This window comes from Saccopteryx bilineata, chromosome 2, assembly GCF_036850765.1.
Source record: "Saccopteryx bilineata isolate mSacBil1 chromosome 2, mSacBil1_pri_phased_curated, whole genome shotgun sequence".
Classification (NCBI taxonomy): domain Eukaryota; kingdom Metazoa; phylum Chordata; class Mammalia; order Chiroptera; family Emballonuridae; genus Saccopteryx; species Saccopteryx bilineata.
The window spans coordinates 328085177-328107492 of record NC_089491.1 but is presented as its reverse complement, the minus strand read 5'-3'; the positions used below and the strand labels follow the sequence as shown (position 1 = coordinate 328107492).

Here is a 22316-nt window from a genome sequence, read left to right as displayed (position 1 = left end):
TTTGGTGGTAATTTTTTTTAGATACAACACCAAAAACATCCATGAAAGAAAAAAATGTAAGTTGACAACACTGTTAAGGGAATGAAAAGGCCAGCTATAGATGCATATTTGATAAAGGACTTGTACCTAAAATGTACAAAGAATGATTCACAGTTAACAATAAGAAAGCAAGCAACCAATTAAAAAATGGGCAAAAGATTGAAACAGACACTGCAAGAAAGAAGCATGGCTAACAAATAATCATATGAAAAGATGCTTATTTGACATGGAACTGAAAAGATTGCTTATAATGACAAATCATTTGTCATTAGAGAAATGCAAATTAAAACTGAGCTACAACTGCACACTTATTGGTGAGGTTAAAATTTGAAAAACTGACAATATATAATGTTGACAAGGATGCAGAACAACAAAGATTCTTATTTATTGCTGGTGAAAATGCAAAAAAAATACAGGCACTTTGGAAGACTGTTTGGTGGTGTCTTACACAGCTAAACAGTCGTACTGTGCAACTTACCACTTGTGCTCTTAGGCATTGATCCAACTGGTTTTAAAATGTGTCCACACCAATGTTCATAGCAATTTCATTAATAGCCACCCCAAATTAGAAGCAACCAAAATGTGTTTCAGTAGGTGAATGGCTAAATAAGAAGTGGTATAGTCATACAATTGGAATACTAATTCTGCACAGGAAAGAAAAATTAGCTACCAGATCATGTGAAGACATGGATGAATCTTAAAGGCATATTGCAAACTGGAAGAAGCTAGAAAAGGCTGCGTACTGTATGAGTCTGTTTATAGCACATTCTAGCAGATGTTAAACTATAAAAGTTAAAATCAGATTACTGATTGCCAAACTTCAAGGTTAGGGAGGGTGGAATGGATGAAGCCTAGGGAACTTTTTGGAGCAGGGAAACTATTCTGGCGATGGTATGGATGGACCTAGAGATCATTATGCTAAGTGAAATAAGCCAGGCAGAGAAAGACAAGTACCAAATGATCTCGCTTATATGTGGAATCTAATGAACATGGTGAACTGAGGAACGGAATAGAGGCAGAGGTGAAGTCATGGGGAGCAAAGGGACAGCTGTCAGAGGGAAGGGGGATGAGGGGATAGGATCAGAGAAGGTGAAGGGATTAGTGAAATTATATATACATAACACAGAGATACAGATAACAGGACAGCAAGTCCTAGAGGGAAGGGGGGATAGAGGAGGGGTAGGGAGACAAAAGGGATGTAATGGGGGGCATGTTGTTGGGGCTTGAGGGTGTTATATTGAGTGGGGCACTTGAATCCATGTTTACACATTAAATTAAAAAATTTAATAGAAAATTTAAAAACTATTCCAGGTGATTCTATAATGGTAGATACGTGACACTAGACTTTTGTCAAAACGTACCTTTATAGCACAAAGATTAAGCCTGACTGTATGCAAATTTTAAAAATCAATTAAGATATCCTGGGATCCCAGAATGGAGACTGTGATAAAATAATCTGACTCTATGGCAAACATGTAGAATAATAACAGAACTGGGAAAGATGAAGGGAAAGGTATAGATCTGAGTAACTCGAGATGAGTGGGGTCTGTAGAAACAAAAGAAAAGGAATGGTGCATAAGCACTACCCGTGAGTTGATAAAGCACTTCCCCACAGGTTAACAGTTCAGGAAGCACTATGCATGCACACTTAGACGCAGAGGAAAAGCAAGACCTTGAAGAGGTGAATCTGTCCTGTTCTCTAGTAACTTAGAAGAAGGGAGCTCAGACCTAGGAGAGCGAGCTGATATGTGAGATGCAGGACCAGCAGGAAAATGTGCAGATCAGCTTTGCAGACAGGACCACTGGGCCAAAACAAAATATTCAGCAGGGTTAAAAAATTAATTGGCCCTGCTTGATGGCTCAGTGCATAGAGTGTTGTCCCATCATATTGAATGTCCTGGGTTCGATTCCCAGTTTGGGCACATATGAGAAGCAACCATCTGCTTCTCCTCCCCCCTTCTCTTCTCACAGTAAGTGGCTGTATTGGTTTGAGCATGGCCCCTGGCACTGAGCATAGCTCTACTGGAGAGAATCAGCCTCAGTCATTAAAAATAGCTCTGTACTTGAACATCGGCCCTGGTTTGGATTGCCATGTGGATCCCAGTTGGGGAGCATGTGTGAGTCTGCCTCACTGTCTCTTCTCTTCTAACCCCCCAAAAAAAGAAAAAAAAGAAAAAAGAAATCTGTGTTCCCCACCTCAAAAAAATAAAGAATTCACATAACCTGCCCATACCCCAAAAATACTGACTGCTTACCTATAAAAGAAGGTAGCCATAGCCAATAGCAATGCATGTTTAAAAAGTGTGTAACGTCGACCCAGCATGTGGAAGTCCCAGGTTTGATTCCCAGCTAGGGCACACAGGAGAAGCTCCCAACTGCTTCTCCACCCTTCCCCCCCTCCTTCCTCTCTGTCTCTCTCATCCTCTCCCGCAGCCAAGGCTCCACTGGAGCAAAGTTGGCCCGGGCGCTGGGGGTGGCTCTATGGCCTCTGCCTCAGGCACTAGAATGGCTCCAGTTGTAGATGAGCAACACCCCAGAGGGGCTGAGCATCGCCCCTGGTGGGCATGCCGGTGGATCCTGGTCCGGCTCATGCTGTCTGTCTGCCGCCCCCTGCTCCTCACTTTGGAAAAAAAAAAAATTAAGTGTGCAAAACATCATGAAAGACAATAATGTGGGGCAGCTGCTAAAAATAACAAAAAAAAACACAGAAGGTTTTTTTGGGGCTGAAACTGTGGGGACAGCACAATAGAGAAGCCACATTCCCAGACTAAGAGCCAGACTGCTTGAGTGTGAGTTCCTGCCTCATCACTGTGCTTAGTATTGAATAACGTTGAGTACCAGAGGTTTTTAACAGCTTTATTGAGGTATAATTTATATTAAAAACTGCACATATTTAATCTATACAATTTGATGGGCTTGGACATATGCATGCATCCCTATGGACACCAATTTTTTTCATCTACAAAATGAAGGTATAATTATACCTCTTCTAGGTTTGTTGTAAATATGTTCAGCACTTTTAATCATTCCTGGAGTGAAATCTGTGCTCAGTAAATGTTAGCTGTTATCACACATTATTATTACTGATTATAGTAAAATCTAGGGTCCAGATTCTAAAATGTATCATTTTGCTCTATACTGTGTCAGTTCAGATGATAGAACTAGGAACAGTGATTAAAACCTAGTGGGAGGTAGACCTGAAATCAATGTAAGGAAAATCTTTTAAAAAATAAATTATGTACAAGGTGATAGATTGTAATAGAAGCTACACCTCTATTTGCTAGATAGGTACTGAAGATTTCTCCATTATGTAGGAACACTGCCAGATGACATTTAAGGTCCTTCCCAACTCTGATTCAGTAATTTTGTTCTATAGGTCATTTAGTTATGGGGTGCGTGCAAGCGCGCGCGCGCGCGTGTGTGTGTGTGTGTGTGTGTAATGCTTATTGAAAATTACCATATTATCACACACAATGCTCTGTGCTAGACAGTGAGGTGACACTGCTAAATAGAACCAAGGCACATGGTAAGGATTACTGTGATCAAGAAAAGACCAAGGACAATGAGTGAGGAAGCAGAGGAGAAACTCCCCATTAACTGGCTTCAGTGCTGATGTCCGTGTCTGTCCTTAGAAAAAGGAGAAAACGCCTTTTTCTCTTGTCTTCCATAATAATTCTCTCAAGTGATTTGTCTTCTTTATGACATTTCCCAAAGATTTTTGATCTCTTAACTCCCTAAAATGTGGCCCACATTCAGCTCTGTCCTGTATGGATTCGATGTGGAGTCTAGGATCTCAGTTCAAGTCCCGTCTTCACCTCCTGCTCACTGTCTGCTCTCCATTTTCCCACCTGTGCAATGAGGATAATAGTCTAATTCCTGTGCCACCTCCTCACCAGGTTCTTAGGGGATTCACTGAGGATATGAAGGTGAAAGCACTTTGTTAATGAAAAGCACTATTGCAGTAAATGGAGTTGGTGTAGCTCTTACCTCGACTGGTGCTTCCTGTTCCATGCGTTTTTCTGCAGTTTCTCTGCTTCAGAACAAAAGCATTTTCCAAAACAAAAATCACTTTCCTTCCACAGAGTGAAAAACATGAGTTTTTTTTATTTCTTTTCCTTTTATTGTATAGTATTAAGCACCTTGCATATACTTGATAGGTACATTTGCTCAATTCATTACAATAGTGTCTTCCCTCCTTTTTTTCTTTATTGCTTCTGATATTGTCTATTACTAAGACAAGGGCACTCAAACACTTAGTGGCTCACGTCAGAGAGGGAGCCGGGCAGAACCTGGGGAATGGAGCGCCTGGTCCCTGGGACATTCTCACTTGGAGAGGGAGTAATGCGCACCAGGACCAGGTTCAAAGCCTCACCATTATAAGAGCCAGGAAGGTTGTGTATTGTGCTTCCTAGATGAACAGTTTGCTTCTCTCATCTTTATTGCTTTGTTTTTTGCATGTTTGGCTCTTCTCACATAAAGTCATAAAGTCAATCCACAGACTTCCATGGGACCCTAACATTCTAGCATCCTCAGGTCTCCCTGAAGCCAAAATCTGAAAGGTTCCATTGGGACTGAGCAAATCAATCCCCATCAGTATAACTTTTAAAAGCCCAGTGAAATAATACCCACAGCATCTCAATTTCACTTCAAGTCCTCAATTCAGTTTTTGTAGGTGACATTGTAACAACTGCAGATAGATGAGAGGAAGGTGAGTGAACATTATTATAACCTGGTAGAGTTAATATCTTTGTCACCATTGTAACCATTACTCATGGATATAATAATGTAAAGCTAGCATGTGATACACATTTGTTGTCTGGTACTCCTTATCAGCAGCTATTTCTCTAAACTCTGAGGTGTTAATGATCCTGATAGACAGAAATAGCAAGAGAGATACTGGTTGCTCATAGTCTCAAATGTAGAAGGCACAGTAAGATTAAAATTGAACTCCTAAATCTCAGTTGAAATTCACCTGCCTTTTTTCTTATAGTGTTAGAGGCTAATATCTTAAGCTGTCATTCAGTATTCCTTTTAATATTTAAAATAACCTCCTCTTTGGAAGGATTTCCCCAAGTGATACAACAAAAATGTTCCAACATACTAATGCTATGAATGCATAAACTACATCACTACTTAAAAGAAATGATGTGCAGCATTCAAGTGAATGAGGACCTAAGTTATAGGAGCGTTAGTTATAGCAGACTCCAATTTCAGATATCCTCAGAGACACCAGAATGGTGGAATCTGCCTTTGACTCACTGCTCACAGGAAGCAGGCAGAAGAGCCCTACCCAGAGTCAGGATGCTGGAGTAATGGACCCCTCTCCCGTGAGAACATGCAACTGGATGAAATGAGCACATTCAGAACACACGCCACATGCTCCAAGTCTAAGGGGTGTTTCCAAAAGACTGGATGCCAGTGTCTTTAGTTCAGAATTTTCTTCCCAATTTGGAGATAAAATACATACCGTACTTTTTGCTCCATAAGACGCACCTGACCATAAGACACATCTAGGGTTTTAAGGAGGAAAATAAGAAAAAAAAATATTCTGAACCAAATGGTGTGTTAAAATATTTAATAAAATACCATATTTTTCACTTCATAAGACGCTCAGGCATTTTCCCCTCCACTTTTGAGGGAAAAAATATGCATCTTATGGAGCAAAAAATACGGTAATCGTGTTAATAAAAGGAATTTTGAATACACTAAATTTAACAAAGAGAAAGGTGACTTGGGCAGCTTCACTGCTTGTAATAAGATACTGCTCACAAACATCAGAGGATATTTCAAAATGAATATGAAGCAATAAAGTATCCCCTAATGTTTGTGAATAGTATGGTTTGGAATTTTTCCAGAGAACAAGGAGAATTTTTTCATTCATTGTTTCAAACAATAGATAAAAATACTGTTAAATAATCTTGAAATTTTTATATCCTTGTGAATTTTCATTGTTTACATTTCTTCCTTTCTCCCCTCCGCCTTTTTGTGAATTATTTCCCTTCCTGGGCTTATATAATATTTAAACTGGCAAAAATTTAGTTGAAGGCTCAGTTATGTTGTTTACCTTTGGCTTTTCTGTGTGAATACAATATAACTTTTCAATTTTGTAGAAAAACAAATATGTGTATTTTTACAACATAGTCCTAATAGCTATACTCAACAGCTTCTATTATTTAAAAGTATTTCAGAAAATATAATTTATTTAAACTGCTCCAAATGCTTTTGAAAAGTTTAGCTTTAAAAACATTTTTACTCATATATAAAAAATAATAGAAATTGTTGCATAAATGACAAAGTAATGAAGGATATATTAAACACTGAAAGAAAAAAAATACATTGTTTTTAGTGTCATGTCCTGTGTTTTTTTAATGATCAATTATAGACTATTTCTGAATCTGAAATGCTAAACTAAGATATCAGTTGTTCCTATGACAGTTTCAAACTAAGAAGGAATGCTATTGTTTTAAATCTTGCAAGAATCGTTTTTTTTTTTTCAAAAGGATAATAGTGACCAGAGGCAGGTATTTTATTTATGAAGCAGATGGATTATCATAAATGAGGATGTCACAATTTCACTCTTGATTGTTGCTTCAAAGCAAGCTTTTCTAGATTATGAGCCGTACACTTTCAAATTAAGTCAATTAGACTGTAGCTTCTAGTTCATCCTTGAGATTGGAATAGTATATTTAAAAATTTGTCCCCTCATTAAATAGACACTATGACAGTGTTTGCATAGAGTATTGTGAACCTCCAGTGGGAGGTTAGACAGCTTCTTCTGTGTCCAAATCTGTCGCTGTGAAGAATGACAGGCAGCCTTGCACCCACCTAGCCATGAGTGGGGAAGGCGAAGACTTGCCCCTGTGGGATTAGGCATAGCAGCAGGAAATAAGAGCATTTCAGCATATAATTAACTAGGACTTGTTTTTTAAACAGCATGTTCATCTCACTAGGTTAACTAGCGATTAACACTTGAAAAAAAATTTGCTGGAGTCTGCACCCTTCCTTAAATTCATTCACTCACTGTTGTATTATGTTACTTATACAGCCGGTGCCAGAGGTCACCGGACCACACTTCATTTCCTTAGATAGTTACTGATTCTTTATGCTCCGGGTGAATTTCTTCTAGTTTTCTTTTTGTCTTTGTATTACAACTTTCTTAGCCAAATTCTGTTATTTTCTGAATCAAATAAGAAGTAGTTTAGAAACTCCTGTTAAATTTAGAAATATTACCCTAAATTTTATTAGATGAGGAAGTTAATTCTTAGTGGCCTGAGGCTCTCAGAGTTTCAAATGGGAATATGAAAAAAAAAAAGCATTTATTCTAAGTGGTATTTAATATACAACGTGCTTGCAATGTGGTTTCTAATTGTTATTTTTTCCTTCAGTAGGAAAACTATAATTTAATTACCAATATACAAAAAAAATTTCTAAATATAAGCTCTCTAGAATGTAGAATTCTTGATCCAAACTGATGCAAACCCACAGTTGAAGATGAACAGGCCGCCCCTTGGATGAGGTTGGTGAGCGGGTATGGAGGGCACTCGCTCGCGCCCGTGTTCGTAGCAGATCCGTCTGTCTCTGCCGTGCCGTCACGAGCTTTCTTTTCATTTACACCCCAAGACAAAAACTTAACAGAATGTGCTCAGGTTTGTTTTTTATTTTTAAACTCCATTTCTCAACAAGATAACGTGTAATTATGGAATTAGATGCAGTGACTTCCAAAGTATGTAAATTCCACTGCCATAAACAGTCTTTGCCCAAAGGAGCGCTGAACCAGCGATAATGTCTTCTATCCAAACACATTTGTACTGCAAGTAGAAACTGTTTAAAAGGAAAATTACATCTTTTTCAGCAATTTATCAGAGATAATTACCCTTCTTACACCAAAGGCGGGATAAAGTGTTTTAAAGAACTACAATTCTAATTGGGAAATGTCACCAGCTGTTGCAGTTACTCTTACTTGTGTATATTCTTCTAATGATTCTAGTCTCATGCCACCAGCCACATGAAAATACATTCACAAGGTGTGAATATCCCATATGTCAAAGTTTCAAGAATAGGTAAACAGCTCAAAGATAAAGGAAGAAATAATGCTAATGAGGAAACGGAAGAATTCTAGGTTTTGTTTACCGGGCAAATGGGTCTTAATATGCCAAATGGGAAGAAAATGTAAATTTCAAAAAGAAAGATAAAGAAAAAGGCAGAAACGCTTAATTTGTTGAAATAAACTTTGAAATGAGCTTTACCTCACACCAGAGAGTCTTATTTCCTTAGAAAGTCATGGGATTGTCTTAGTTTATAGATTTCTCTTTTATGTCGTTTGGGGCTGCCAAGCAGCATTTAGTTTTGTTTTAGGCTTAAACTGTGAAGTTCTTGTTAGTTTTAGATAGTAGAAGATAAACTCCTTCTGTACAACGTTTCATGATGTCTCATGTCATCTCAAATGTGACCAAGCAGATGCAAAGTACTTTAGAGTCTGTGGCAAGTGTCTCAAGTCATCCTTCTCCTGTCTTCCTGCTGGAAACTTGGTCTCCAGTGAGTCTGATTGGTCCAGTGATTGACTAGATTAACTTCTATGCAGACTCTGCCTTTGAAAGGGGGAAGTGAAAATGGGGTTGGGTGGGGAGAAATGATGGAGAAGGCAAGCCTCTAATTTGTTTGTTCTTTAACTGCCACTTTAGTGGGCAGCGCTGAACTGTCTGGGATTATTTTTATATATCATAGCATTTTGTTTCCAGGCACCTGACTGTGACTCTGACATAGAGCTAACTTGTTAGTATGTACAGAATATTGTTCTCATTCATTTTTATTCTGTGGCTGTATATTTCTTGAATTTTCTCATTTTCAGTGTTTTGAAAAAGTTTGAGGGCATGGACAGAAAGACTAATGGATTAGTTGTCCTTACATATTTCATAGTAGCTAGTAATATTCGTACAAGTCAGCCTGCCTCTTCCCTGGAAAAACTGATGTGTAAATGCCCCAAACCCACAGAAGAAAGCAATGTGGTTTTCTCTTGATTATCCTTGTAGTTATTTAAACTTTCAAACATTACATTATGAGATTTATGTAGAAAAATAGAAATAAATGTGCTAAGTTGCCTTCATTATGTTTGGAATATATAATATACATTATCAATAGAAACTCTTGAAGGAAAAACCAGTGAAGACATTTATATAAATAGTTGTTTCAAATTATAACTGATAACTAATTTTGTTGTATCAGGGTTGTGTTTGAAAGATTCCCCGAGTTTTTTGGGGGTATATATTTCCTTTTAGGCTAGGTATAAGATAAATAAAAACTTGTTGTAATGCTCATTACCAAAACATAATTTTTTACCAAAATATCAAATTTTTATTCATGAGATAATAGTCATTGCTTATAATGCACATTGGTTAAGAGAAGGGGGGTTATCATTGTATGTAATATATTCTTCCCCTGAACCCCAAAAAAGTGGTATGAACTTTCCTTCATTTAAGGAGACATCACTACCATCATCCTAGCATCACTCAAATGTATACCTTGAGTTGTTTTTCGAGAGACTATAGATGATTTAACTTCTAGTGTTTAATAGATAAATACTTATTAAATAATACTTAATAGTTAAGTCATCCATATCCCCTTTCACCTACTTTCCTTGCAATACTTACTTTTGCAAAATGAGTCTATTGACAGTGGTTACAGGTGCATTCTGTGGATATGGAAAGATGCAAGACTCACTTATTTGGCATCAGTTCAATAATTTAGTCATTATTAATGCTGTATTCTAATAAAATAAAGAAATCCATGTAGATTATGACTCAACCCCAGGTGTAAATCATACAAAGAAGCATTTTTTTGTATGTGGCAGAGACAGAGACAGTGTCACAGAGAGAGACAGATAGGGACAGACAGACAGGAAGGGAGAGAGATGAGATACATCAATTCTTCGTTGTGGTTCCTTAGTTGTTCATTGATTGACTTCTCATATGTGCCTTGACCTGGGGGCTACAGCAGACCGAGTGACTCCTTGCTCGAACCAGTGACCTTGGGTTCAAGCTGGTGAGCCTTGCTCAAACCAGATGAACCCGCGCTCAAGCTGGCAACCTCGGGGTCTCAAACCTGGGTCCTCAATATCCCAGTCCTATGCTCTATCCACTGCACTACCACCTAGTCGGGCACAAAGAAACATTTTTATTAACTCATGCAGCTACCTGAAACTCAGGAAAGAAGTAAAGTTAAGCCTAGAAGGAAAACTTCAGAATCCATTCTATTCCCTTCCTAGTACTGATTTTTCAGCAAAGAGGAGTTCTGTTCACTACCCTATTTCCTCTAACATTAAAAGACACCAAATGTTGGATGACTGTCGAAAGTTATCCACACCTTTGGCTCTTGCGATACTCATACTGCATTTCTCAAAGAAAATAAATCCTTGAGATAGTGTTGATAAATGTAAATGAATAGAAGCAATGGATAACTCACAAAATTGTGCTTTATGTTTTATTTTATAATACAGTAAATGTTCTTTGTCTTCCTAATAATGTTTTATTCAGGTTAGTAAGGAAATCTATTTTGTAGTTCTTGAGCACCCATAGTGTTTGAGGAAGGCAGCCAAGAAAGCTCTGGCTGGATAGCTTGGTAGGTTGGAGCTTTGTCCTGGAGTGTGGAGGTTGCTGGTTCAATTCCCTGGTCAGGGCACATTCAGGAGCAGCTCTATGTTTCTGTCTCTCCCTGCCTTTCTCAAAAAAAAAAAAAAAAAAAAAAAAGGGAAGGCAACCAAGGAAAGCTAACATTTTTTAAAAATTTGTGTGGATAAACCACCCAGAGAAAATGCAGAGCAAATTATATTTGCAGTTAGGACCTGATTATTGCAGGTGGTATTTTTTTTTGAAAAATTCTTTCATCTGTACTGCTTGGCATATTGACCTCTCAAGGTAGCCACTTAAAAATACATATCTAGTGTACAACTACATATTCTAATCATTTTAATAATGAGTAAGTATGATTTGAAGTTATAGACACCAATGATAAACTGTATTTCCTTTATGGAACTTACTCAAGGTGCTCATTGTTGACGTGGGCTTGAGCATACTTTTCTAGAGCAATTTTGGAAACGATATAGTGACTGATTTTCCAGGGTTGTGCTTAAATATTGTCACAATCAAGATCTGATAGCATTTTCTTCCCCATGTTTTTTCCTCACAACAGAAACCAGGCATGGACCTAGCAGACACCTACATTATGTTTGTTCGGCAAAACCAGGACATCCTTCGAGACAAAGTCAATGAAGAAATGTACATAGAAAAGTTGTTTGATGTAAGTAACTGCTCTGCAAGGTATGCCGGCATTAGCAATTTGGTGAAGGAAAAATGGTTGAATTTTGATGTGTTTGCAAAGCAGACATTCCTTTTTTTGATCCTTTTTCTTCTCTGCAGTTAATATAGTTGATCGCTTTATTTCTTTGACAGCTGATAGAAGCCTTAATGGCTTCTTTCTGCCCTAGAAAACTGTCACTGTAAGAATGAGAGCCTCAAAAACCTTCTGAGGTAAATTTTAACAAGACGGTAATCAGTTCACCATGCTGAACGGCTCATCTAATCCAGTTGTAGTGGGACGTGGCCCCTACAATAAAAGCTTCTTTAAGTCAATAAAATATTCTTCAGTTAAACAAAGAAAGAAGCTGTAGTAAAGCCAAATACCTGCCACTCTCCTGTTACTGAACATTTTTATCTTGATTTGCAGTGCCGATGTATGCTAAAGCAGTGGCTTTAGCAACCCCCGGGCTGCGGACTGGTACCAGTCCATGGGCCATTTGGTACCGGTCCGCAGAGAAAGAATAAATAACTTACATTATTTCCGTTTTATTTATATTTAAGTCTGAATGATATTTTATTTTAAAAAATAACCAAATTCCCTCTGTTACATCTGTCTAAGACTCACTCTTGACGCTTGTCTCGGTCACATGATACATTTATCTGTCCCACCCTAAAGGCCAGTCCGTGAAAATATTTTCTGACATTAAACCCGTCCGTGGCCCAAAAAAGGTTGGGGACCACTGTGCTACAGGATATGATACCGCCATTCGGTCAGTATGAGGTCTTTGTTTAAGCATAGCTAATTCTAGAAATGGGGGCCTGTGATTTTAGATACCATGATCATCGAGTCATTTCTTGAGTACCTGTAAAGGAGACTAAGAGAGCAGTCCCTTTCAGTAATGATGTTGTCACTCATTTGTAATTATTAACAGCTTAAAGGAAATGGTACTTTGTTCATGATGCACCTGCATAATTCAATGCAAGGCTGATTCGGAAATGTACCATTTGCTTTGAACTGTATTTATTTGTATACGTCTCTGCATTCTAGAAATGCTTTTCTGGCAGTTCCGTTTAATTATGCAAGTTACTGCAAATGTTTTCATAACGGCAATTCACGGGCTTCCGGCGACGCTCAGCTGTGGCGGTTCGGGAAGGTCCTGCGACATCATCGCCCCCGCCATGGTCTGTCACGCCCGGGTTCTCTGTTTGTCAGATTGGGTGGTCAACATGAGTCTTACCTTTCGTACTTTATGTTTCTAGCCTGTACCCGGGGCGTTTTACAATAAAAGTATCATCTGTTTTAATAAGCTAAGTGTTAATATGTGTGAAAAGAATGATTTCCTAAAAGCTTTGAAGCCCTGCAGGGGTAGAAAAATTATCATCCATCCAGCTGGCTCCTTTTACAAAATACTGAAACCATATTAGCAACTTCTGCTACCATTTGGTATCGCTTTGAATTTACAAACATATGTTTCCCATCCAAATTCTCTTCATTTTTCTGCTTATGTGGTGATTTTCAAAAACGTTGAACAGAAAAGGAAAGTTGAATTGATGTTATTCCCATTATGGTTCTTTTTAGTGTAGCTAACGCACATAATTCTCTGGTGAAGAAAAGTAGAGTCATTCTGGAGCTAGGCCATTGTAGACAGGTATCTGTATTTGTTGTGGTGACCTATTTATTGCAAAGCTTGCTATCTGTTCCTAACAGACGTAGAATTTTTTTCTCTGTACCGATGTTCCCCACTTCAGCTCCACTTTATTCACCAGACTTCTTTTGAAGACTTTTTGTGTGGTAACAATAGCAAATGAAGCTCACTCAAGTGGATCCAAGGAGTCCAACATTAAAATGATGTGCTAGTTTAATTGTCCCTGTCATGGATCCTTTCCTTTCAGTGCCTAAACATCTGACGTGGCTATGGGTTTGCTTCTAAAAGGAACCCTGGACCATTCCGCCATGGTCATGAAGGTTTTGCATTTTGCATCTACCCTAGTAGAACACTGGACTTGTTATTTGTAAAGTAGTTACAGTGTCCTTAAACATTATTATGTTTTATATTTTTGTTACTGTAGTTAAGAATAAAAAGTAGGCTCTGGTTTTCTTGATATGTCATCAAGAATAACATATATGAGGGGGTACTAAGAGCCCCTAATTAGCCAAGACTGAATTTGCCTCAATTATAGTTAGTAAATGAGAGGTTATCAAGTATGTGTTGAAAGGTAAGATAGAATGTGTATCTTCAGCAACAGATCATTACTGAGAAGTATTATATAATTATTGGAAATCCGCTTAGCTGGAGCTTAAAATAATACTGTTAGGTGTCAAGGAACAGTTGAAAGTAATGACCCTATAAATACTGTTAGCAACCTTAGTCTATTACAGATAAAAGATTGAAGAGAACAATTTTATTCAGGCATCATGATAAACTTTTGCTATTCTAATTAAAGTGCTTTCTGAATACATAAGGAAATGAAGCCTCCTAACTCCAGATGCAGAGGAAAGCTTGTGTGCATATGCATACGTGCACACGTATCAAATCTTGAAATATCAAAGTATCCTTTTGAAGATCAAAAAGTTAGTAATAAGACAAATATCAAGACATTCTACTCCATAAATGTTTAAACTTATAAAACAATTGTGCTTAAAACAGAACTAACTTCTGCCCTGGCCAGTGATGCAGTGGATAGAGCATCATCCAGGAGTGCCTGAGGTTTGATCCTGAGGTTTGATCCTGAAGTGTTGACGGTTTTAGACAGACCAGTCAGGACATGTTCGAGAAACAGTCAAATGGGTGTACAACTAAGTGGAATATAAGTTGATGCTCCTCTCTTTCTTTCTCTCCCCCTCTCCCTTCCTCTCTCTCAAAAATGAACAAAATACAAAACAGAAATAACTTCAAAAAGTACAAATAAATTATAGCAGATCTTTGCTTCTAATAGAAGGAACCCACTTTGTTTAAAGTATATCCCTAATCTTTTCATATGATCAATAAAGTACCAATAGCCTTAGCTGTCACCACTGCCACTCCTGCGGTATCACCGTTTTTGAGCTTCTAGGCTAGAAGCCGTCACCCCTATTTTATCCTTATTTTCAGTTTATGGATCTCCCATTCAGAGAAGTGACTTAAGTGTTGAATCAGACTTTGAAATGGCATCTCTCCAGTTTCAAAGCCCATGCTGTCTCTACCATAACTCCTGTGTACACAATTTGAAGTGGTCATACAGTGTGGTGGAAAGAGGGACAGACCAGAAATCCAGAAACCTTCATCTCAGCCACTGTTCTGCCACTAATCGTCTGTGTGAGTTTTCAGAAGTCATGTCACCTGCTTAAGGCATAGTATAGTTAGTACACAGAAAGTGGAAAAGTTGGTCTAGAACTTCAGACGGTTTCAGAGTTTAAACCACCTAAATTAAATCAGTGTTCATTTTAGCAGTGGCTGGAATCAATAGGTTGGTTGCATGCTGGGTCTTGCACCCAACACGAGCAATTCTTTTTATTATTATTATTCATTTTAGAGAGAGGAGGGTGGAAAAGCAGGAAGCATCAACTCCCACATGTGCCTTGACCAGTCAAGCCCTGGGTTTCAAACTGGTGACCGCAGCATTCCAGGTCGACGTTTTAACCACTGTGCCGCCATAAATCAGGCCTGACACGAGCAACTCTTAAGTTTCTCTGTGATGCCCAGATGAAAGCAATGGCAAGTGCAGTGGATAAAAAGGTAGAAAAAAGAACCTACATAAAATAACCTTCATTCCACATGACATTCTGTGCCTCTACCACCATGGTTCTGAACCCCAAATTTGGAAAAGTAGTTGGAACTCATATATATCCTGTATTCATAAGTCCTTCTTAGTGACTAAAATATTTTAAATAGAGACTGTCTCTGCCTCTCTAGTAGTCATTGGCACACATGCTAAGTTTAAAATTTACATGTTAAATTTACTTTTTCAACTGAAACAAACAAACAGAATACCATGCATCTTATCTGGATAAGAGAAATCTTAGAGGAAGTTCTCCTATAATAAGAGAGACATCATGGCTTCACCATAAGGTTTTTCTGCTTCATAGGCAGTCTCTCTTACCCCTGGGTCCTTTTCATTGTCATCAGTCTTAAAAATTTCTTGTATTTTTCTGAAGTTGGAAATGGGGAGGCAGTCAGACAGACTCCTGCATACTCCCGACCAGGATCCACCTGGCATGCCCACCAGGGGGCGATGCTCTGCCCCTCTGGGGTGTCGCTCTGTTGCAACCAGAGCCATTCTAGCGCCTGAAGCAGAGGCCACAGAGCCATCCTCAGCACCCGGGCCAACTCTGCTCCAATGGAGCCTTGGCTGTGGGAGGGGAAGAGAGAGACAGAGAGGAAGGAGAGGGGGAGGGGTGGAGAAGCAGATGGGTGCTTCTCCTGTGTGCCCTGGCTGGGAATCGAACCTAGGACTCCTGCACGCCAGGCCGACGCTCTACCACTGAGCCAACCGGCCAGGGCTAGTCTTAAATTTTTGATCAAATCAAAACCATCTACAGCTTGTCTAATCCCAATATTAAAAAATGACAAGGGAGTTCTAATTCTTAAATCCCATCCTCAGTGCCTACTGCAGTGTTTCTTCCCACACTCTCAGGTCTCCAGAAGTGCCAGCAGCAGGTGCCCATGTGTCAGGAGAGATGCTGGTAATGGGCCTTGAGGGCTTTGACTCTCCAGTTGGAAAGTGGCAATGTCTCCCAGGTCAAAATTGGCATCTCTAGTAATTGCTGCAAGAGCAGGCTCTGTACAGGTCAGTTCCTGTAGCCCAGGGTACACAACAGCAAGGGGCTGACCCAAGTGCACCAAGCCTGCGCCTCTAAACCTGATCACTCGTTGAGCAGCGCCCACCTTGAGTCCCTTTCTATCAGTTTCGTTTTAGCTCTCGTGTTGCTGAATGCTCATCAGGGTGCAGTGTTTAATTGGCAGATCATGAGATTACACATTCTCTTGTGTTATGAACTGATTAAATACTTAATTGTCGAGGAGTTTCAGCTCAATAACATCTTTTAAAAATACTGTTCTGATGCCTTGTAATTAAAAGTAATTCTTTAAATGATAGTTAATCAGTTATATTCATCCAAATAGTGTTTTATAATGCTTAATTTCTCAGGGCTCTCCTTGAAAAGAATTCTTTTTGGTAAAGAAACTCGAAATTAAACACTGTAAGTAAAATTGACCTCAGCTATATAAATGACTTCAGTAGTCGTTTTAAAATATGGTAAGATAAAAAAAAAAAACCACAACTATTACAGATAGCTGTACTTCTCAAAAAAACTAATTTTGCACTTCTATGCTTTTGTTTATCTCTGGATTCCCAAAGAAGAAAGGGAAGAAATGCTCAGAAGTTTTGAGTTTAGTTTTTCACACTAATGCCAAAATCTTTTTATTTGCAAATTTATTTCTCCTAACTAATATCGACATTACTATTCTCAAGTTATGTATAGATTCAGTTTATTGTCAGGTTGATTTCCCAGGAATAAAGTCAGCAGATCCTGGGTAAGAATAACTTGGTGGATAAAACTTTCCATAATTCCCTCCGGGGTGTATTTAGAACTGACCGTCTACTTTTTCAGTCATATTCTTTGAATGAATTTACTTGTATGTATCATTAGCCCTTTTATTGGGAAGGCAGGCTGGAACCTGTTAAGTCTAAAGAATTGTTTGCCTTCTTGCATTTCATAAATTCTATATTCTAGATCTATTCTCTTATATGTGAGTGCTGATTTACAAATAGCAGTTTTCCTCTTTCCAATGACCCTTCACTCTCAAATAACTGGAAAGTTTTTATACAGACTGCATAATTGAATATATTCCACTCTAGAGTATTTTATTCTTGGTTTTATATCTGTTATAAAAGAAATTTCAATTATGAAACATTACCTGTGGGTCCATTATGTCAAACCATGATTTTCCTATTAATACTCAAAATTACCCAGTTACACCACTTGCATGTCTTCTTTTTTTTTCTTTTTCTTCTTTTCCAAGTGAGAGGAAGGGAGATACACAAACTCCCATAGGCACCTGGATTGGGATCCACCCAGCAACCCTGTCTGGGGCTGATGCTCTGCCCTTCTAGGGCCATGCTTACAACCGAGCTATATTTAGTGCCTGGCTCCATGAAGCCATCCTCAGTGCCTGAGGTCAGTGTGCTTGAACCAATTGAGCCATGGCTGCAGGAAGAGGTGAGGGAGAGAGAGAGAAAAGCAAGGGTAAAGGGTGAAGAATCAGATGGTTGCTTCTTTGTGCCCTGACTGGGAGTCGAACCTGAGACATCCACATACCAGGCTGATACTCTACCACTGGGCCAACCGGCCAGAGCCCCACTTGCATGTCTTAAGTATTATTATTTCTTAAATCAATAGAAAGGGATGGATGAAACAAGTTCAATGATGTGCTCACGGCTATTTGAGATCATGTGTTTCTGAATATATGTATACACTGGTGCCTCCTTGTGCATTAAAAGGAGATAAAAAGTTTGCGTGTCTATTTGATCGATATGTTCCAAGAGCAGCCTTTCATTCATTTCACATCTCACATGTTTTAACACTGAGTTTTTGAGCTGTTTAACACATTGTTTCCTGGTGGGGTTTTTCTCTTAATTGAATATATTCTCACTTTGCTTTACCTACAGTATTTGGAGTCACACTGAAGTTGTTTGACCTCTTTTAAGATAGTCCTCGTCAAACGTGTTCTGTATATGCTCTTGTGAGCCTCAGTAAACGCCAAGTGGAGCTTGCTCCTTAGTTGTGGTTGTGTTTTCCCCTCAAAATTCATTTAAATCTGTGCTCTCAAATTACAGCCGTCTGGTCTGTTTCAGTTAGTAATCCTTATTTTAGTGTTAAGTTGTTATTTGTAAGTGTAAGAATTTATAAAACAGGATCTGTTGTGATGTGTGGTGTGTGTGCCAAAATACCTTTGGCAAGTCCGGACGTGGCTCAGAGTGGCCAGAGGCCCTCATTTGAATCTAAGCTCTGGGCGAATTAAAACCCGAGAAACTTGAGATAAGCGTGCCTAATTGCCTAAAAAGAAACTCAAAGAGAAAAACGCATTGTAGCTTGTTGATCTTACTTCTTTGATAATTCAAAAGGCTCTTCAAGAAATATGTGGACGTCTTACTCATATTATTGAAATGTGATCATGGAACACAATTGTCATTTGGCACGTTCCCAGAAATACAGCTCTTTGCAGGAGGCACCTGGACATACGAGGCAGGTCTGGTAGAATCAGCTAATTAACAACACAGGCTTAAACAGGCACCTCATCTGGCAGTGCAGTTAGTTGCCTGATGGTGCTCAGCAGGGTTGGGTAGTGCTTTTTATTTTTCTATCCTAATGGTCTGCTGCCCACCTAATTTTGCCTTATTGTCAGTCACTACTTACCGCAGCTTGGGGCCCTCCCAGGAGGCTAAATTATTATCAAAGGATTAGGGAGATGTAGTCTTGGAGCTCTGACATTTCTGATTACTTGTCTATGCCAGAACACTAATTAGCTGTGACTAATTAAGAAAAATGTCCCTGCCATAGAAAACCATTTAAAAGAACTGAGAAGAAGAAAAGCAATTCAAAAGCTGAGCAGTGCCCAGACTTACTGATGCTCTTTAGATTTGCACACCAGCACCTTAACTCACCTTTAATGGTGCTTAGGATTTAAAAAAACAAAAATCTCACTTGCAAACTGATCTGAGGTTTCTACTTGAATAGGGGAAAAAATTATTGTTGATCACCTAAACTCGCTTAGCCAGGGTAAAATTGTCTTTGATGAATAGAAGATGACAAAACTCTCATTTTTGTCCAGATATTTTTCTAAACATCAAATGCGTTGAGTGTGCATTCGCATTCATTCATGCATCCAATAACGAGGGTTTGATAGTTATTGAAGAAATTAAAATTCTTTCTACTGATTTTAAAAAAGATAGTTGAGATGATTACAAGAAACAAATTGAGCATTTTTAAAGTTATTTAGTCTAGATTTCATGCTGCTTTTGCATTTAAGATGGTCTGGATATCCTGGCTCCTCCACGCAGAGCCTGTTTTTTCCATGGTGACTTTGAATGTTGTGCTGCAACTGGTCAGAGTGACTTAATGAAAATCCCCGCCCCCAGACTGCGTCCTTATCAGTTGACTAGTGTAATGTTTTCATAGAACCAATAACTACTACTCTCCTTCTCTTCAACCTAAAGTCATAAGCAAATGACACATTACTTTAAGAACATTTTCTGTTGGGCTTTTTTTATTGGGGGGGGGATGAGGTGAGAGGAAATAATGAGGCAAACTCCCACATGCACCCCTACTGGGAGCCACTTGGCAACCTCCATCTGGGGCTGATGCTTGAGTACTGAGCTGTTTTCAGCACCTGAGGCCATGCTTGAACCAATCAAGCCTTGGCTGTGGGGTGGGAAGGGAAGAGAGAGAGAAGGGGAAATGGGAGGATGGGAGAAGCAGATGGTTGCTTCTCCTGTGTGCCTAACTGGGAATCGAACTGAGGACGTCCGTACACCCGGCCAATGCTGTATCCACTGAGCCACTGGCCAGGGCCTGTTGGGGCTTTTGAACTGCCCTTTGATAGCCTCCCCCTCTGCACACATGCCCTGCAGCATTGTCACCGCCATTCACAAGTGGACACCATAGTGGCAGCTAGGTCGCCACTATTGGCTAAATCTGTGTAAGTGGCTATTGTGATTAAAAAAACCTTTTATTCAGTGTGTTTGTGAAGTGCATTGAAAAGAAGTTATAAAAGAACAATTTTTAAAAATATGTATAAACATCGAAACTGAACACAGAGCCCAATTCCTTGATTTCAGCCCAGCCCTAGATAAGCAACCATTAAATGTTGCTTGTCTTAATCTAGGGAAAATAGTTTGTTTTATATAAAGCAAGTTCCAACCTCTGCTTCACCTAAATTCTTCATGCTGTTTCTTTAAACCCATTTCCCCTTTTCCTCTCAGCGGAGAACAAAAAGCAGGTAGCCAGCATCCTCTAAGGAGTAATCTTTCCTGTGTATGAAGACTATTATTAAGCCACCTGTCATACTTGTCTACTCCAGGACAAATAATCCCTATTTGTTTAACTTCTCTTCATAGGCCCCCTTTCTAGCCCTTTAATCATCTTTGTGGCTGTTCTTTGAAACTGCTCGGTGTTCTCTGTCGTGTTTTAGGGTTTAGAGTCAGGAACAGGATGCAGTATTTGAATGTGGCTGAACAAGATTCCTTCTAGCCACATGACTAGTTATGCATTCTAATAACTATCCCAGACCACTGCTGTACTTATTGATCCTGATGAACGTAGTCTCAGGTATTGTCTTATTGTACACACTGACGATGGATATGTTTGTTAATGTAGCATGTTCATTCAGTTGATGTTTTGAATGCTTAAGGTCTAGAAAACAAATTCAACTCACCATTCAATTACTATGTGTACAGAATGGTGGTGGGTGTTGGGGTTAAAAGGTTAGGCGTTGGGCTTGTCCCACATTGTTGGATGTCACTCTCACAATGACTCAGTAGGATGCTGGTTAGAACAGGAAATTGAAATCCCTCTGACTAATCATTTATTCACCCAACCAGCATTTATTGCCCCTTCTCTGAAGGCCACATGCTGTGCTAGAGGCTGAGGATACAATCTGAAAGGAGGCAGACCAAGTCCCTACCCTAAAGGAGCTTACATTCTTATGACCAGGTGGGTTGTTGAAAGTTCTTAATTTTTACATTGACCCTTTGAGGAGTGAGTTTTTTTCATGCTCGCTGGCCCCCAGGAGTGAGTTTTTATTTTTTCAAAAAATGAAATTAGTTCCAGTTACAGTTTTTTTAACTTAAAATAATGTTTGTTTGATAACCAACTTATAGAAACAAGAAGAACATACATTTGCCTTTTTAAAATGTTGCCTTACACATTTTTAAAATAAAAAGTTTTGTTATCTGGATGGTCAGGAGGCACGAGGATGTACGTGAACGTTCATACTGCTCAAAGGGTTAAAGTGCTTCGTTCAGAAAGTAGGTGTGAACAGATCTTTCCTTCAAACGGGCATGCTATGGACAGCTGAAATTCAGTGCTCTTTCTAAACAGAAAATAGGGATTACCTATGAAAGTTGTTAGTTAGCCTGACCTGTGGTGGCACAGTGGATAAAGTGTCGACCTGGAAATCCTGAGGTCGCCGGTTCAAAACCCTGGGCTTGCCTGGTCAAGGCACATATGGGAGTTGATGCTTCCAGCTCCTTTCTCTCTCTCTCTCTCTCTCTCTCTCTCTCTCTCCCCCTCTCCTCTCTAAAACAAATAAATTAAAAAAAAAAGTTGTTAGTTTCTCTCTGTTGCAAGTAGATGATTGAAAACTTGCCAAACATTAGGGCCAGCATTAAAGTTGTATCTGGCTCCCCCCTTTTGCAATATCAAGTGCCATGACCGGGAGATAAGGGCGCTCCCTCCCCTCTCTCCCCTTCATAGGTTCTTTGCTTAAAAGCCAGGCTCACACCAGCTGGCTCTCGTGAGAGCACTGCTGTCCCCTCAGATTGATGTCAACAATGCCACCACAGTGATGATTCTGTGCCCTTTTTACAGAACAGCTCACAGAGGCAACAAGTAGAGAGCGCACCCAGGCCATGTCAATTAAGAGGTATACCTGTTCAGGCAGGCAGCGCAGCCAGCCGTACCCCTTGATAAGCCCCAGAACCTCAGATAACCCCCAGGAATGGGTACCAGTCCCCTGACATCGGCTAGAGATACAGCCCCAGCCTGTGTGGCAGACCCTGCAGGGTCAACCCAAGAGCCAAGCACATCAGCAGCTGAGCGTGTAATGTCATATCTTTATGTGAAAGGGTGTAATATGGCAACACCCATGCACGGGCATAGAAATGGGGGGTTATTAGATTACAGTAATTTCTCCTTTATTTAATCCACCACCTAAATTAGACTGTCACCTTTAAAGCTTTGTTTAATTTCTTTAGCCAAAATCAGTTGCTTACTTTTGGGTGATGTCT

The 22316-nt window shown here is 39.3% G+C and overlaps 1 protein-coding gene across 4 annotated transcripts in view; it reads left to right on the top strand.

Annotated features, from left to right (window-relative positions):
• CADPS2 (calcium dependent secretion activator 2) overlaps window positions 1-22316 on the top strand; it is a 538020-nt gene that overhangs the window by 497449 nt on the left and 18255 nt on the right. For all 4 annotated transcript variants that reach the window (XM_066262196.1, XM_066262195.1, XM_066262194.1 and 1 more), the window contains one exon: window positions 11224-11331. In XM_066262196.1, the coding sequence (XP_066118293.1) occupies window positions 11224-11331 (108 nt within the window). The remainder of the gene's footprint in view (window positions 1-11223; window positions 11332-22316) is intronic.